General features: G+C 44.6%; 1 protein-coding gene across 2 annotated transcripts in view; it reads right to left on the bottom strand.

The window, feature by feature from the left end:
• The window catches only part of HELB (DNA helicase B), a 41,959-nt gene extending 23,517 nt beyond the window's left edge, over window positions 1-18,442 (bottom strand). For both annotated transcript variants that reach the window (XM_044978408.1, XM_044978417.1), the window contains exons 1-3: window positions 18,111-18,442; window positions 5,830-6,210; window positions 4,933-5,156 (exon numbers count right to left, since the gene is read on the bottom strand). In XM_044978408.1, the coding sequence (XP_044834343.1) occupies window positions 4,933-5,156; window positions 5,830-6,210; window positions 18,111-18,300 (795 nt within the window). In that variant the 5' untranslated portion in view covers window positions 18,301-18,442. The remainder of the gene's footprint in view (window positions 1-4,932; window positions 5,157-5,829; window positions 6,211-18,110) is intronic.
• Window positions 18,443-19,124: the final 682 nt, after the last annotated feature.

Genomic DNA, 19,124 nt, shown 5'->3' with positions numbered 1-19,124 from the left:
GCAACCTTGAGAGGCCATCTGCATTGCCGTGTAGAGTGGATTTCCGATATTTGATTTCATATGTATGTGCTGAAAGTAACAATGCCCAACGTTGCATACGACTAGCAGCTAATGGGGGAATGCCTGTGTAAGGTCCAAAATTGATGTCAGAGGTCGATGGTCTGTGAGAAGAGTAAATTTTCGCCCAAACAGGTACTGATGAAACTTCCGAATTCCAAAAACAATTCCTAATGCCTCACGTTCGATTTGGGCGTAGTTAGTTTCTGCTTTGCTTAGAGTGCGTGAAGCAAAAGCAATAGGTCTCTCTTCTCCTGAAGGCATAATATGTGACACGACTGCTCCCACTCCATAAGGGGAGGCATCGCAGGCCAATTGCAGTGGTAAGGATGGATCAAAGTGCGTTAGAACTTCAGAATTTAGCAATGCATCCTTAGCTTTGTTGAACGCAACATCACAGGCTTCAGTCCACTTCCAGGCCTTGTTCTGCCCAAGGAGCTCATGAAGTGGTTTTAGGGAGAAATGAGACCCCAGGATTTCCACAATGTCACTGTAAGATTTAGTCTCAGGCTTAACAGGGTGTAGTAAGCTGCGTAGCAGAGAGTAGGTTTTAGCCCCTACAACAGTTAAGAATATTGGCACCTTCTTCGCTTCTGTAATGTCATTTGCAATACCAAAAAGCTCAAAACGCTCAGTATACACATGCCACTGCTCTGTATTCTCATCAAAAGGCTCCAGGGGCCTGGTCAGAGTAGCCATGATTTTTAGTTTCACTTTCACAGTCAGTGCAACAAGCAGCTTTTTTGTTTGTTTGTTCTTTACCTTAACTTCTACTTCCTTCTGTTACTGGAGCAGCACCGGAGTCTCACCCTCGTCGCCAGTGTTATATCCTTGGGGCAGCCGGTGTAGGAAGCAATCACTTGAGGCCAGAGAGCAGGCAGCTAACCAAAACCTCCATTTTATTTACATATATACAGAGAGCTCCCTCGGCCGGTTGAAACCGGTTGAGCTAACCCATAATAATCTAACTCAGTTGCCATAGCAACAAAACCATGACAACCAAATACACAACATGGAGTGGGGGCGGGGCCAAGGGCGGCAGGGGGAAGCGTCAGTAATGCGGCCCTTGGGCCAATGTACTAGTCCTCATGTGGCCCATGTGGTCATTTGAGTTTGAGACCCCTGGCTAAAGCCACAGCAAACTTCTGTGAGAACACTTTCATTGTGGTTTCAGAGGAGCTTGCTTCAGTTTAAACTTAAACCAATTTCTAATCAATCTCAAGTGAACCAAAATATGCCTGTCTTAAACTGAGGTGTCCACATATCTATTTGCACTGGTTTAGCTAGATCAATTTTAAAACCACACCATTAAACAAACAGGTGAAATATTCTCTTGTAGACCAGCCCTTGCACTGGTTATTCAGCATTAAACTTTGTCTCTTTAAATCATCAAATATATACACACACACTGGTATTAAAACATACATATTTTTTCTGAACCTGAAAGCTTTTATTCCCCCTTTTAAATCTATAATTATTTGTTGCTGAAACATATGTAAAGGACTACATAAACATACCAGCACAGTATTTATTATTTTCACTAGTTATAACATGGTAGTGCCCAAATCAGGATAGCCCCCACTGTGTTAAAAATGCAAAAACACAGGCTAACTTAGTCCTAACTCAAAGAGTTTACAATCTAAAAAAAGACAAGACAGCCAGCCATGTAAAATGTTAGAGGCAAGCTTCTCAGTTAGCTTAAAAAAAAAAAAAAAGAGAAATATCTAAAGGCCTTTATGTCAGTCCCTGTCCACAGTGTCCACAAGTGGCTCCTGCTCATTTCTCTCCAGTAGAGGTAAGGTGAAGGCCTGCTTTAAGCAAGAGCTTTCAAGACAAAGGGCTGGTGGAAAAAAGGTGCTCCATTTCCATGACAATATTTGCATTTTTTTAAGAAACAGTTTAGTTTAGAAGCAGGACAAAATATAAGAAATACTCTGTGTGTGAGTGTGAGTGAATCCATTTCTGGAAAACCAAGAGGGAATTTTTTGGCTTCCTGGCTGCACTCAAGGAATGCTCTTGTCAATTTCAAGAGCCTTCCACCCCAGCTGTTAGAGAGGCAGAGAGCCTGGGGAACTTTGCCTTCCCACCAATCCTCCAGGAGGCAGACGGACACTGCCTGTCCCCAGGACCTGGGGAAAAATAGAGGGGTGGCAGGGAGGTAGCATGCATGAGGGCTGTGGCTCTCCAGCCTCCAGAGCTGCCGAAGGAGAAGGGAGGCCTACAGTGTAGGGAAACCTGCCAGCATTTTGACTGAAGTTTTGTGGAATCTTTAAGAGATTCAGCAAAAGGCTTCACTCTACCAAATTGGAATTTTCCAACTAAACAAAGTTTTATCAGAAAATTTCCAACTAGCTCTACTCATGTCAATTCCTGGTTTCCACTACCCTACACAGACTCATATACCTCATCACCATACAACCAAACACTTCATAACACCAAATAACTCGGTCCTTCCCATTCTATTCACATGCTAATCTTCCCCTACACAAACCTGTCTGTCCTTAATAAAAAACTCAGCAATTACCAAATACAATATTCCTTCAGATCCTATTGCTTTTTAAATCTACACAATGCATTTCTATTCACACATATTAACAGCTTTGCTTCCAACACAGTATTTTAGTTAACCAAATATGAAACAGAAGGGGGTGAGGAGAGAAGAGAGAGATCTGGTTTATAATTAAAGCTGGTTGGAAAAATTCCAACAAAAACTTTGTCTAAACTTGCTGACTCAATTAAAATCAAATGTTTTACAGAAAATTTGATTCTGACAAATTTCTGATGGAAACCAATTGTCCAGCCAGGTTTTGAAATGGAATTTGTTTCCTAGTTGGTCACACATGTCTGGTGGGCTGCTTGGGATCTGGGCTTCAAGGGTCTGCCACTCTGGGTCAGCCTGCCCGGTGGACTGCCTCAGAGTCAAGAGCCCAAGACTTTCAGGCCAACGGATAACCCAAGCTGCCTGACTCCCAAGAATCTGGCGCTGGAGAAGATAACTACACCTCTACCCCTATATAATGCTGTCCTTAGGAATCAAAAAATCTTACCGCGTTATAGGTGAAACCGCGTTATATCGAACTTGCTTTGATCCACTGAAGTGCACAGCCCCCCTCCCCCCCCGCCCCGGAGCACTGCTTTACTAAGTTATATCCAAATTTGTGTTATATCAGGTCACGTTATATCGAAGTAGAGGTGTATTGACATGACAATTAGAGTCTGGTCAGTTTCATTGCTGCTATTCAGTGATGGGCAGCAGTGAAACTAACAAGAATCACAATAATTTCAGTCAACAGCTTCCAGGATCCCTGATTCCCTGCAAACCACAAGGTAGGCAGCTGGGGATCCTAGCCAGTATTTCCAAAAAGAAATATACCACATTTCAGTGTTTCTAAAAAGAAATATTGTAAGATTTCAGTTCCATGAATATTTACAATTTTTTTTTAAACTTTTGTTAGGATTCTAGATTAAGTTTTTCTGAAAATTCAAAATTTTTTGCAGAACTGAAATCTGGTTTCCCAGCAAGCTCTGCTTATAATGGGAAGTAAGCTACAAAACTCAAACTACAGAGGAATGACTCACCTCTAAAATATGTTGACTTAAGAAGAACAGCTAATGTGAATATATGGAGAATGCTTAAGAAGCCGGAATATCAAGTAGAGTAAGTTGGTATGCAATACTAGTAGCTGAAAGCCCACGCTATCACATGGGTATAATTCATAAAGGCACGTAATTCATCAGAGCCAAAAATGGCTGATGTAATCCAGTTTTTAAGTTAACAGACGATTAATTCCAGTGATGATTGAATCTGGTGATATTCTAAACAATGGTTTTCAACCTGTGATCAGGGGATCCTTGGGGGTCCGTGAACTACGTCTAAAGGGTCCGCAAAAGGTTGTTGTTACCATAAAACAGTGTTTTTCAACCTGTGGGCTGCAGACCCCTAGCGGTCTGCAAACTATGTATAAGATTTCCAAAGGGGTCCAACACCTCCATTTCAAATGTTTTAGGGGTTTACAAATGAAAAAAAAAAAAAGGTTGAAAAACACTGTTCTAAACTAAAAAAGCTCTCTTCCACACTTGTAGCTGTTTCCATCGCTTCACACTGGCTCAGACATTTTAGGCTTCAGAGTGACACAGTGACATTTATGGAGTCTCATTATATAGATATGTACATGGAAATCTACATTAACATTAAACATTAAACTCTTAACTATGGTTGGGTCACAACATCTTTATTCAGCCTCACTGTGCCTTACTGAAGTAGGAAACCAAGATTATCTCAAGGAGCTCACTATCTTTTATTTGAAACTCCCTCTGTTCACCCAACCTGAAAGCAATTTCCATTTCTTCCATGGGGTATACCAAGAAACTGAATAATTCCTTTATATTTAAAGTATATTAGAAACAGTTGCACAGTGATTAGGAAGAATACTAACAAGGCTAGATAAGGTATTTCTGGATCCAGGTGTATGTCTACACTGCATTTGGAAGCGAGCATTACAGCCTGGGATCCACAGACTCATGCTGGCACTAGAGCACTAAAGCTGTGTGGACAGTGCTTCAATGTTGTGCCTCAGGCTGAAGCTCAGGCTCTGAAGCCCACACCTCTTCCCCATAACTGCAGACCCTGAACCGCAACATCTACACAGGTATTTTTAGTGCACTGGTGCGAGCCCCACTACAAGTACTGCAGACATATCTAGAAGGTTTCTGTTTTGTGCAGCTGCCCAGGATGGTCTTGAAAAGAGAAAAATTCTCTCTCTTCAAAAAGAAACATTCAGAATAAGCCTCCATCCAAATAACCGAGGGTCATAGTTTAAACAAATAGTATTGAATTCTATGATGATCAAAATGTAATTAATTCATGTTACTTACCCTGCTGAATCCAAGTTTCCATGGCTCTTTTTTTAACATCTCATCTAATTTTGGTAATATCTCATCTTCAGGAGAAACTTTTTCATCACTTTTGCTGTTCTGTTTGGTCACTTTATGCCAGCTCACCGCCTCTATAATACGGCAAAAATGACGTGGTAGAAGTCTTGGCAGGAACTCCATTATCAATGGGAAACTCAAAGCTACCAAAACAGTCTTTCCTGTAACTATATATTCATCACAAACCAAGAAAGTATTTATTAAAATACAAAAGTGTTTGTAGAAGGCAATTTGATTACTAAGCTTAGCAGGCTTTATTCCAAAAAACTTAAATAGAACTGGTTCTTTAGCTTTCTGTTTGAAAACACCTTTTGTATACTATTGATACGAATATGATTACTTAAATAGATTAAAAAATATTTTTCCACTTTGATTGTGTATTTGACAGAATTTTGTATATAGTCAGTTTCACATTAGTAATCAAGTCTACCTCCCCTGATGTGATGCGTTTATATATAAAAATAAATAAACCTGATAACCTGAAACATCCCCCATCCTTCAGTTCAATCAAATGTTAAGTTAAGCAGAACTGCCAGCACTTTTGAGTGAAATGGAAGTTAACTCTTAACAGATCTTCATTTAAGTGGGTTCTACTATTACTTTTTTCTCCAACTGATTCCTGTTCTATCTATATGGTATAATGCCCAGGTCATGCAAAGACTTGCATACATGCTTAACTACAAGCATGTGAGTAGTCCCCTTTATGTGCTCAGGAAAAAATCTTTGCGAGATCAATACTCCTTTAAAAACACCCTCTATCAGCATGTTAGCATGGATAAAACATCTTAAAAGCATAACTCTGTTATTTTTATAATCCAATAATATATAAATTATACTTACATGATTGCATAATATAATACAAAATGTCAAAATTTTTCGTCTTCATAAATTTGTTCCCTTGCTGAAGATTTAATTTTGACTCTTGAAACTGATTAAGTTTTTCTTCAAGGTTTCTGAAGTTCAGGTCAGATCTCTCAGGAAAACACTTAAAAAACTCCTCTATGAAATTGTCAGGAACACGACACTCTTTAAAAAAGAGTGAAAAAACTGCGTTTTGGTTTTCCCTTATATCGGTTCGTAGGAAGTATGATGGATATCCTTGCACAAAGTATTTTGATTCCACCAATTTAACTTTAACATTAACTTTCCACCAAGGGCCAACCAATGGAAAACATCCAACCACTTCATACGTCTTTTGGGATCTTTCTTCCTGTATTATAACTGAAATATTAAAAAAAAATCAGTATAATTTTGTTTAAAACTTTATTGCATTTTGCATAACAAATTCACTAAGTCAAAGCAAACAAACCAAAAAAAAATTTTTTTCAGATGTAGTTTAGTTATAATAATCTTAGGTATTGCTTTTAACAGTAGTAAGCTAACAAAAAAAAAAACCCTCAGACATAAACATGATTTTTAAATTGATTATGTTCCTGTAGGTAGCTGAAGTCAACAGTACATCAGATAATTTTCTGATATGTATTATTTGTATGCGCAGTTAAAGCTGCTTACTAATGGTCAGTTTTTGCCTATTTAAATCAATTGCAGTTTTATGTTATTGGTGATAGCTTAAAACTGGTTTTAAACTTCATTATTTCAAAAAATGACAATATATTGTCCAAAATAATTGAGTTCTTAGACATTTTGATTCCATTAAAGGACACGCAACCCCTTGCCTATATTATAGCTGTATACAATGATAAGCTCTGTTATTAGTTTATGGTAGTACATTCCAAACATTCAAAGCAGAGCCAGTCCCAGCTCTGAGAAGCTCACAATCGAAGGACAGACAGACACACAAGTAGAAAGACGTCAGGGAAAGTTTAACTCTATTTTCACTTTTTATTTTTGTTACAAAAGTGACAAGAATTAATTGATAATCTCACTACCCTCACACACTGTGGTGTGTGTTTGTTTGTGTTTGGGGGTTACTTGCTGTGTGCTGAGCTTGTGTTTGTCAGTTTGTTTGTTTGTTTGGTTGGTTGTTTGAGGGACCGTGTGCTCTGGCTGGCAGTTGGAGGCAGGTTTGAAAGCTCGAAGCCTCTGGTAATTGGCTGAGTCTTAATCAGTGGGCGGGGCATTCACTCAGGCCAGGGCTTTATAAAGCCACGCACAAGCGACCAGGGAGCTTTGCAAACAGGGGCTGCTAACAGGGAGTTTCGCAAGGGAGTTTGGGAGGGGAGTAGGAGCCCCTCGCCAGCCCTAACCCCTTCCCCGTGCCCCCCCCCAAAACCTATAAACCGAACTACATTCTAAAACTACTTTCCGTAAACCACCCTTTCACTAACTAGGAGACAATGCAGGCAGAAGCCCAGCAGCACAGTGGGGGCTATCCAGTTTATTGCGCTGACTGTCGCATGTATGATTACCTGCCCTGTGGGTGGGTGGCGTATGTGTGCAGTCGGGTGCAAGGAGCTCCTGGCCCTCAGAGACCATGTACGGACTTTGGAGGCCAGGGTGGCGGAACTGGAGGAGCTGAGAGAGGCAGAGAGGTATGTTGATGAGGCTTTCCGGGACACTGTAGAATTGTCCCACCTCCGCTTAGACAGCTCCTGTGCTGTTGAGGAGGAAGAAGGGCCCAGGGAATAGAGCAGTCAATGGGAGCAGAGGGAAACCTTCCCGTAGTTGGGACCCTCCTTCCAGATGGTGCTGGGGTTGCCTCGCGCACTGAAGTTGCCTCTCCGGGGGAGGGAACTCCAGTTTCTAGGAAAAGGCAGGTGTTAGTAATGGGAGATTCGATTATTAGAAATGTAGATAGCTGGGTCTGTGATGACCGGGAGAACCGTATGGTGACTTGCCTGCCTGGTGCGAAGGTTGCGGATCTCTCGAGGCATCTAGATAGACTTATGTGTTGTGCTGGGGAGGAGCCGGTGGTCGTGGTACATGTAGGTACCAATGACATAGGGAAGGGTAGGAGAGATGTCCTGGAAGCCAAATTTAGGCTGCTAGGGAAGAGACTGAAATCCAGGACCTCTATGGTGGCATTTTCAGAAATGCTCCCAGTTCCACGCGCAGGGCCAGGTAGGCAGGCAGAGCTTCAGAGTCTCAATGCGTGGATGAGACGATGGTGTAGAGAGGAGGGGTTCACGTTCATTAGGAACTGGGGAAACTTCTGGGATGGGAGGAGCCTATACAGGAGAGATGGGCTCCACCTAAACCAAAGTGGAACCAGACTGCTGGCACTAAACATTAAAAAGGTTGTAGAGCAGTTTTTAAACTAGGAGATGGGGGAAAGCCGACTGCTGCAGAGGAGCATGTGGATCGGACACAGACTTCTCTTAGGGGAGAGTCTGATGATAGAGAATCTCCAGGTTATAGTCAGGAGCAGAGGAATGAGAAGTATAATGTAAGGGCCGGATCAGATGATAAACAGTCACATAAAAAAAGAATCTGGCACATCAGAAAAAGGCAGGCTAATAAACAGGGACAAGTTTTTAAAGTGCTTGTACACAAATGCCAGAAGTCTAAATAATAAGATGGGTGAACTAGAGTGCCTTGTGATAAAGGAGGATATAGATATAATAGGCATCACAGAAACCTGGTGGACTGAGAGCAATCAATGGGACACAATCATTCCGGGGTACAAAATATATCGGAAGGACAGAACAGGCCGTGCAGGGGGAGGAGTGGCACTATATGTTAAAGAAAGTGTAGATTCAAATGAAGTAAAAATCTTAAGCGAATCCACAGGTTCCATAGAGTCTCTATGGATAGAAATTTCATGCTCTAGTAAAAATATAACAGTAGGGATCTATTATCGACCACCTGACCAGGACAGTAATAGTGATGATGAAATGCTAAGGGAAATTAGAGAGGCTATCAAAATTAAGAACCCAATAATAGTGGGGGATTTCAATTATCCCCATACTGACTGGGAACATTTCACTTCAGGACGAAATGCAGAGATAAAATTTCTCGATACTTTAAATGACTGCTTCATGGAGCAGCTGGTACGGGAACCCACAAGGGGAGAGGCGACTCTAGATTTAATCCTGAGTGGAGCGCAGGAGCTGGTCCAAGAGGTAACTATAGCGGGACCGCTTGGAAATAGTGACCATAATACAATAGCATTCAACATCCCTGTGGTGGGAAGAACATCTCAACTGCCCAACACTGTGGCCTTTAATTTCAAAAGGGGGAACTATACAAAAATGAGGGGGTTAGTTAGACAAAAGTTAAAAGGTACAGTGACTAAAGTGAAATCCCTGCAAGTTGCGTGGGCCCTTTTTAAAGACACCATAATAGAGGCCCAACTTCAATGTATACCCCAAATTAAGAAAAACAGTAAAAGAACTAAAAAAGAGCCACCGTGGCTTAACAACCATGTAAAAGAAGCAGTGAGAGATAAAAAGACTTCCTTTAAAAAGTGGAAGTCAAATCCTAGTGAGGCAAATAGAAAGGAGCACAAACACTGCCAACTTAAGTGCAAGAATGTAATAAGAAAAGCCAAAGAGGAGTTTGAAGAACAGCTAGCCAAAAACTCCAAAGGTAATAACAAAATGTTTTTTAAGTACATCAGAAGCAGGAAGCCTGCTAAACAACCAGTGGGGCCCCTTGACGATGAAAATACAAAAGGAGCGCTTAAAGATGATAAAGTCATTGCGGAGAAACTAAATGGATTCTTTGCTTCAGTCTTCACGGCTGAGGTTGTTAGGGAGATTCCCAAACCTGAGCTGGCTTTTGTAGGTGACAAATCTGAGGAACTGTCACAGATTGAAGTATCACTAGAGGAGGTTTTGGAATTAATTGATAAACTCAACATTAACAAGTCACCGGGACCAGATGGCATTCACCCAAGAGTTCTGAAAGAACTGAAATGTGAAGTTGCAGAACTATTAACTAAGGTTTGTAACCTGTCCTTTAAATCGGCTTCGGTACCCAATGACTGGAAGTTAGCTAATGTAACGCCAATATTTAAAAAGGGCTCTAGGGGTGATCCCGGCAATTACAGACCGGTAAGTCTAACGTCGGTACCGGGCAAATTAGTTGAAACAATAGTAAAGAATAAAATTGTCAGACACATAGAAAAACAAACTCTTGAGCAATAGTCAACATGGTTTCTGTAAAGGGAAATCGTGTCTTACTAATCTATTAGAGTTCTTTGAAGGGGCCAACAAACATGTGGACAAGGGGGATCCGGTGGACATAGTGTACTTAGATTTCCAGAAAGCCTTTGACAAGGTCCCTCACCAAAGGCTCTTACGTAAATTAAGCTGTCATGGGATAAAAGGAAAGGTCCTTTCATGGATTGAGAACTGGTTAAAGGACAGGGAACAAAGGGTAGGAATTAATGGTAAATTCTCAGAATGGAGAGGGGTAACTAGTGGTGTTCCCCAAGGGTCAGTCCTAGGACCAATCCTATTCAATTTATTCATAAATGATCTGGAGAAAGGGGTAAACAGTGAGGTGGCAAAGTTTGCAGATGATACTAAACTGCTCAAGATAGTTAAGACCCCCCAAAGCAGATTGTGAAGAACTTCAAAAAGATCTCACAAAACTAAGCGATTGGGCAACAAAATGGCAAATGAAATTTAATGTGGATAAATGTAAAGTAATGCACATTGGAAAAAATAACCCCAACTATACATACAACATGATGGGGGCTAATTTAGCTACAACGAGTCAGGAAAAAGATCTTGGAGTTATCGTGGATAGTTCTCTGAAGATGTCCACGCAGTGTGCAGAGGCGGTCAAAAAAGCAAACAGGATGTTAGGAATCATTAAAAAGGGGATAGAGAATAAGACTGAGAATATATTATTGCCCTTATATAAATCCATGGTACGCCCACATCTCGAATACTGTGTACAGATGTGGTCTCCTCACCTCAAAAAAGATATTCTAGCACTAGAAAAGGTTCAGAAAAGAGCAACTAAAATGATTAGGGGTTTAGAGAGGGTCCCATATGAGGAAAGATTAAAGAGGCTAGGACTCTTCAGTTTGGAAAAGAGAAGACTAAGGGGGGACATGATAGAGGTATATAAAATCATGAGTGATGTGGAGAAAGTGGATAAGGAAAAGTTATTTACTTATTCCCATAATACAAGAACTAGGGGTCACCAAATGAAATTAATAGGCAGCAGGTTTAAAACAAATAAAAGGAAGTTCTTCTTCACGCAGCGCACAACTTGTGGAACTCCTTACCTGAGGAGGTTGTGAAGGCTAGGACTATAACAATGTTTAAAAGGGGACTGGATAAATTCATGGTGGCTAAGTCCATAAATGGCTATTAGCCAGGATGGGTAAGAATGGTGTCCCTAGCCTCTGTTCGTCACAGGATGGAGATGGATGGCAGGAGAGAGATCACTTGATCATTGCCTGTTAGGTTCACTCCCTCAGGGGCACCTGGCATTGGCCACTGTCGGTAGACAGATACTGGGCTAGATGGACCTTTGGTCTGACCCGGTACGGCCTTTCTTATGTTCTAATGAAGAGAGAACAAAGTGTGTAATAAAAGTACAATCGTAACTTGATTTGAACACACTATCTTTGCAATACACATCAGGCAGACTCCTTATAGCCAGTAAGCTACACACTTTTTTATTCCAATTGTAACAGTAAAAAAACTTTAAAAATATAATACAGTAGAAACTAAATTATTCTAAAGTCTCAGAGAAAACCCCAAACCTTTGGATAATATGGTTCGGAAAAATCAAGAAGCAAGCTCGGCAGACTCAGCCAACAGTCAGGTATTAGACATTCCCACCAAGAGAGTATGTTTATCCTATAGAGACTATACTAGCTAGACTATTTGTGAGTTCCAATAGTTTATGGATTAGGGATCCAATCTTATGGGGTCCCAGGGGCTTCTGTATAGATTATTTAGGTTATTCTTTCTATCTACCCAATGGGACTCAGTGCTCAGTCTCGAAGATACCATCAGAGATAATTAGATTTTTTTGCAGTTCTCAAACTGTAGATTTGGGTCTCCAGAAATAACATGCTTATTAACAACAGAAATGTTTTAAATAAATAAATAATATACAGAGGTGAGAAATAACAGACCTCAACCATATTGTCCCTCTGCAAATTTGTGTACACAGAGTCAATCCCTTACCTCTCTCTAAAAGTGCAAAGTTTCAAAAAGTTCAATGAACAGAAGATTGTTGGGGGTGGAATAGACCTGGACAAGGAGAAGAAGTCTGGAGATAAATGTGAGAAGGGAGAGAACAGGCAGTAGAAACAAAAGTGAAACTGTTTGAGCAGCATACTCCAGGAGTCTTGAGGTCTTTCTGAGCGTAGCCTTCACTGATTTGAGATCTACCATACCATTCTCTCACTATAGGTTTTCCCTTTTAATGGTAGCAGGCCATAAAAGAGACCCAGTTTGGGTCTCATCTATCTCTGAGTTTTGAAGAATATGTATTAAGGTTATAACAACCAACAAGAATGCACTTTTATATAGAAATCCATGATTAAATAAAGTCTTCCTGACTAGTGATTTAAATCAGGGGTCTCAAACACGCAGCCCGCGGAGTTATTTCCTGCGGACTGCAATAGCTTCCCTCACCCCCGGCCTCCGCTCTCCCTAGAATACTGCATCCCCGCTCTTCCGCCTACCTCCCAACGCTTCTCTCTGCCAAACAGCTGTTTGATGGCAATTAGGACAGAGAGGGGCGGAGTTGGGGTGGGGACTTCGGGCAAGGGGTTGGAATGGGGGTGGGGTCTCGCAGAAGGGGTGGAGTGGGGGCGGTATCAGGGGCAGGGAGGGGGGGTCTTTTGTATCTTTGTTTGAAAAGGTGTCAGTGATGCAGCCCTCGGGCCAATATATTGTTTAATATCTTTAAAATCATATTAGCCCATCACAGTTTTAAAGATGGTACATTACGTGTCAATCATAGAATCGTAGGACTGGAAGGACCTCGTGTCATAAACAGATAGTTAAGGGTTAAGGTCTCTTTTACCTGTAAAGGGTTAACAAGCTCAGTAAACCTGACGGACACCTGACCAGAGGACCAATCAAGGGACAAGATAATTTCAAATCTCTGTGGAGGGAAGTCTTTGTTTGTGTTCTTTGTTTTGGGGGTTGTTCTCTCTTGGGATTAAGAGAGGCCAGACGTACATCCAGGCTCTCCAAGCTTCCTGAAATATTTCCTTCTATTCAGTATAGTGAGTATTAGCAAGGCGGATTAGTTTTGTGATTAATTTCTGTATTTGCAAATGTGTGTTTGCTGGAGAAATATCTTTATTTCTGTTTGCTGTTACTTTTGATTATTCTGAGGGGTGGGGGAGACCCTCTAGGTTTATAAGCTAGACCCTGTAATATTTTTCATTTTGGTGTTACAGAGATAGTGTTTCTTTCTTTCTTTTAATAAAATCTTTCTTTTTAAGAACCTGATTGATTTCTTCCCTTGTTTGGAACCTCAGGGGAAGAGGAGGGGGGAAGGTGAATCCCTCTTTGTTTTGATTCAAGGAGTTTTAATCAAGGTGATCTCTCCCGACGGCTAAGGGAGGGGGAGGTGGGGGAATGGGCTATTTCCCTTTGTGTTAAGATCCAAGGAGTTTGGATCAGTGTTCCCCCGGGGAAGTTTTGGGGGGGAACAGGGAGCGTGCTAGACACTGGAATTTCTAGCTGGTGGCAGCATTACCAGATCTAAACTAGGATTTAAGTTTAGAGGAGCCCATGCAGGTCCCCATCTTGTGGACGCTAAAGTTCCAAGTGGGGAATAAACCTATGACACCTCGAGAGGTCATTTAGTTCAGTGATTCTCAACCAGAGTACACAGAGGTCTTCCAGTAGCCCTGGTGGTGATTTGAGTTTGAGATCCCTGATTTAAATCAAATCCACCCTGCTACAGGGCCGCCCAGAGGGGGGGGGAGGGGCAAAGGGGGCAATTTGCCCTGGGCCCCGTGCTCCGCAGGGGCCCCCAAGAGAACAGCGGAGGCTCCCGCCTCCGCCCCTCTCCTGGAGCCTCAGCGCATCAAGCGCCGAGTCTCCGCCGGGGCCCCTGAGCCCCGCCCCGCTCAGAGCCGCGTGGTCAGGGGGCGGGGCTGGGAGCTCTGGGCTGAGCTCAGCTCCCTCCGCTCGGCGTGGAGCTCCCAGCCCCGCCCCCTCACCACGCGGCTCTGAGCGGGACGGAGCTCAGGCCCCGCCGGCCACACGCTGCAGCTGTTCCGGCAAGGCGCTGAGACTCCGGGTGAGGAGGGAGCCAGGGGTAAGAGGCTGGGGCCGGGGCGGGGGGGAAGCGGGACCCGCTGCCGAAGCGCAGCCCGGTCTTCGGCGGCGGGGGGCCCCTTCCGTTCCGGGACCCGCCACCAAAGTGCCCCGAAGACCCGCGGCGGGGACCCCCCCCCCGCCGAATTACCGCCGAAGACCGGGCTGCACTTCGGCGGCGGGTCCCGCTTCGGCGGTAATTCGGCGGCGGGGGGGCTCCCGCCACGGGTCTTCGGGGCACTTCGGCGGCGGGTCCCGGAACGGAAGGGCCCCCCGCCGCCGAAGACCCCGGGCCCCCAGAATCCTCTGGGCGGCCCTGCCCTGCTAACTTCATTAGTACTTTTTACATAGCCTGTTGTAAAACTAGGCAAACAGCTAGATGAGTTAATGTACCCCCTGGAAGACCTCTGCGTACTCTGGTTGAGAATCACTGAACTAGATGACCTCTCAAAGTCCTTCCAGTCCTATGATTCTATGATTGACACAGTAATTTGCCATCTTTAAAACTGTGCTGGGCTAATATGATTTTAAAGATGTTAAACAATATCTATATTAGGTGTTAAGTGGGTTTCAAAAGTTAGCTAATGCAAGTTTTAAAAACATCTTTTTCCTATACAGCAGGGGTCCCCAACCTTTTTAGGTCCAGGGACCGGTTTCGTTTGCCGGACCCTCCGCAGTCGTGCCTGCGGGAGGTCCGCTGCTCCCGGGGCTCAGCTGGACCTCCCGCAGGCATGCCTGCGAAAGCTGCACTGGGTCAGTTCGCGGCCCGGTTTCTAAGAGGCCGCGGACCGGGGGTTGGGGACCCCTGCTATACAGTACTGTAAGGCTTTGCTTAGAAGCCACAGGACCGTGGGCAGACCCCTGCAAAGGAGCCATGAGAAACCAGCGCCAGGGCAGCCTTGGGGGAGGGAGGCAGGGATTTCCCTACACACACCCCCAGTGGGGGTATATACCCTCCCTGAATTTCCCCAACACTCCCTCTCCCCCAGTTGTCAATTAGTTACATGCAGTGTTGCCAATTTAGTCTTTAGTTGGACATTTGAATTGAAATTGAAACATTAATACACACTTTAGAAGCATATACAGTGTATGATAAAATACTTCTACCTGAAAAAGTATAATAGGTTTGAAAAGTATGAACAAAGACTAGCTTTTTCACACAGCTGTTGTTTTTTCTGACAATGTTGGCGCATTCATTTTGGCAATGTTGGCCAATGTTATAATTTCAAATTATGATTTGTAAGCAAGGTCTGAATGAGCTCTCCCCTGACAGCTAGTGATGGCCGGGGGAGGCTTCAGGACCAGACTGTATTTACATGAACTCACCTACTCTGCCTAGGTATCCAGCAGATAGAGCTGTTACCCAAGTGATCAATTTTGGCTGGTGTTGGGTCATGAAATGTTATCCTTATTGTATGAGTAAAGGGCAGAAGAATTATACGTAACCTGTCCTGATTGAGGGGGTCACCCTCAGTGCTTAATTTTTACCAGTGCTGAGCCTCGGCACCTCTACGCTTGGCAGTGCATAGCTCTGGGACCTCTGGGCTCGCCACATCAGTTATGAAAGTAAAAAACTTGCTTGAGCCCCAGCATCTCTTTCATTACAAATTAAGCACTGGTCATCCTCAACTGAACTGCACTCATGAAGAAAAGGGTTTGGATGGCAGATCCCAGGGGGAGACAGGGGTTTTGCTTGGTGATGTGGGCTGTGCCTAAGGCACTCAGGCACTCTTTGACCGGCCCCTCTCCACTATTTAAAGATAGCGCTTATTAGGCTCCATAGAGAGTCTTTTGTTTTGTTACGTGGTCACTAGAGCTGAAATCACAAATAATCAGTTCTAAGTGCTTAGAGCTGCTGGGGTACAGCATTTCTGTGGAAGAAACAGCCCACCCTGCACTCGCAGTGAGGTTCCCACACTGAGAGCTGAAATCACTGAGAGCTGGATGGAACCTCAAGAAACCTCGTAGAGGTCACAGTGGCAGATGGCAGCAGCAGGTGACATCTCAGGGTCATCGACAATGGAGTGGTGGAGTGAACAGTAGCACGACAAACAACAGTGGCCTGAGTGAGCGGCCAGCGTGAGTAGCGAGCAGCTGGAAGAATGAACAAGATGACTTCTCCCCGACACCCTCCCAGGGTGGGAGGTGAACTCATGTGAAAGCACCTCTGAACTATGGGTCTTCACTGACCAAGTATTAAGTCTCTGCATACGTTATCTTGATGTCACTGGTAGGCCAGCAGATGAATTTATAGATGTTTAGGTTGTAGAAGACACATTGGCTGCATCTCTGACAACCCACATCTTAGAAGAGTTAAATGCTTGTAAATTGAACCCCAAAGAGATGGCTGCTCGTGCATTTGATGGAACTGCAAACTTCTTTGAAAGACACAGCGAAGTACCAGCTTTGCTCAGAGAAAAGTGTAACTCTAATCTCTCCTATACATACTGTAGAGGCCATCTATTCCAACTAGAACTACTATGAGCTAAAGAATCTTCAAAAGGCATTTAAAAAGCTATAAATTTAATGTCTTCATTATACTCTTTTTTTCAGCAAAAATCCAAAGGGTCTGAACATCTTGGAAAATATAGAAGATACACTGGGACTGAAGTTCAAACTAGTCCAACCTGGGAAAACCCGCTGGCTTCCTCATGAGCGATCCTTGGCTGTTGTCTTAAAATTACTACAACCACTATTATTGGCTTTGGAAAGTATCTACCGAGATAGGACAGATCTAAGTGGTGAGGCTAGTGGATTACTTTTGCTACTAAGTTCAGAGAAGACAATTGCCATTCTCCTTTGTAAGTCTACTGTGAAACCACTTGGGTCATTAAAAATGCCATCCAGGCATCTGCTACAACAGTAGTAGATCTCTGTCCAGCAATGTAAGCTACACTTGGATCAGAGAGAGATCCATTGACAATGTACTGGAAGAAGCAAAAACTTCAGTTCAGAAGTTGACTAATTAGGGCACTTATCTTAACTCCTTAAATGAAGAGGACAAGAAGTGTTTGTTAAACCAGCTGAAAACATAAAGTACACAGATTGTAACATTTCTACAACAGCAACTTCTGGATTCTACTCAACCTCTACCTAGCTTTTACAGATGCCAGTCTTATAAAATACTGACAGCGTCAGGCACTACCTGCAATGGAGTTGCCATATGATCAGGACAGAATAGAGAATTTGAACGCAGAGTGGAATATCATATGACGAATGAAGATTTGACTTCAACTTCTACTTTAGCGTCACTAGTGGCTCTACCCAATTTTTATGTTATGTTTCCTAGGATGAAAGAAGTAGAAATTCATCTCTTGCTACTCCCAGTCATAACAGTTACAGCTGAGCATTCTTTTTCCTCATTGAATAGAATTTTGTGTTCTGAGAGACATCTCTTGTTACCTGCTCATGAGGCTATCATGAAGGACTGGAAGTACCAGACAATGAGAAGCCACCAAAAATGAATGCACTGCATTTAAGTTGTTCATTAACAGAGCTGTGCAAAATTACAAGAAACCAAGAAGGATGTAGATATAGTGCATCATAGTAGGCGTGTGTAGCAACTTTGTGTGATGATTTAAAAACATGAAAATCGTCATGAAACATTTTTCAAGTTTTACTATGGTGCCATACAGCCCACCTTCACCCTAATGGTCTCACCCCTCATCAGTCCTCACCCCCCCACTCCGTATTTTTGAACCACCACCATCCATTTCAGTTCCTGGGGAAAACACTGGGCTGAGGGAAAGGACGGTGCCCCAGCGCTGGCACTGAGGAGGAGCAGGAAGTTGGGTAAATGTGTCACTGAAACGCACAGCCAAACCCTCAGAGGCACTGCCCGACACTCAAGCCCATGAGGCACCAGCTGGGGGGTGAAGGGCCGTGGCGGGCCGTGTCCCCCCACCCCGTGGGCAGGAGGGAGGCGGGCTGGCGGGGAGGGGTCTCCCTGCCCTGGCGCGCGCTCCTCACCCTTTCGGCTCGCGGGCCGGAAAGCCCGGAGCACCCGCCCGCTGCTGCACAGCTCGGAGGCGTCCAAGAAGAGCGAGTCGGGGTCCGGGTCGTCCTGCTCCTCCTCTACCTCCGCCTCCCTGCCCTTCGCCGGCAGCAGCACCCCCCACAGCTCGCTCACGGGCCGCGTCCTCCCGCGGGCCTGGGCCATGTTTCCTCGCCGGGCCCGGCCGAAGGGGGCGGGCGGCTCCTCCCCGCAACGCCGCCGCCTCCTGGGTGGGCCCAGCCAGCCCGCAGCGCCCGCACTGGGGGGGGGGTCGCGCGTCCAGCCGCTGAGCCCCGTTCCCGCTTCTCCAGCAGGCCCGGCCCTTCCGCCTCTTTCAGCCCCGCCTGCCACTCGCCCTCCGCGGGGGGCGGGGGGCGGGGGCAGGGCTCAGTCCCTGCCCCCGTCCCGTGGTATTGCCCGCCTTAGGGGCGTAGTTATGGACTGCTGCGCTTCCCCGGCCGACCTGGGCGCTGCACCCGCCACTGAACTGCCGGCCTGGCGGGGTCTGGCTTTCAGTGCTCTTTACACAGCAGCTGTAGTGTGAGGAGGAAACCAGGCTGGGAGGCGAGTATCCTGTTACTAGAGCTCGCAGCCAAGGCCTAGCCACGCTGTTGGGGCTGCTCTGTAAACTGCAGTACCGCCGCTGTTTAAAGCTTTGCTGCAGTCTGTTGGGCCCAGGCTATTGGAGAGAAATAAGGTGGGTGAGCGAATATCTTTTATTGGACCGGCGCCTGCTGAGGAGAGACCTAGGCGACTAGTAACTGTTGATAATAAAGGTTATGGTGGTATTGCATTGCCCCATACATGGTGCTTCCAGCATGGCCCAAATTTAGGGTATGGCTACATTTGCAGCTGTACAGCGCTGGGAGTTAAACCTGCCTTCGTACAGCTGTGTAGGGAAAGCGCTGCAGTCTGTCCACACTGACAGCTGCCAGCACACTGTCGTGGCCACATTTGCAGCAGCCTTGGGAGCGGTGCATTATGGGCAG

The sequence above is a fragment of the Mauremys mutica genome, chromosome 1 (assembly GCF_020497125.1).
Source record: "Mauremys mutica isolate MM-2020 ecotype Southern chromosome 1, ASM2049712v1, whole genome shotgun sequence".
Classification (NCBI taxonomy): Eukaryota; Metazoa; Chordata; order Testudines; family Geoemydidae; genus Mauremys; species Mauremys mutica.
The sequence above is the reverse complement of the archived record's forward strand: the minus strand, read 5'-3'. Positions and strand labels throughout refer to the sequence as shown.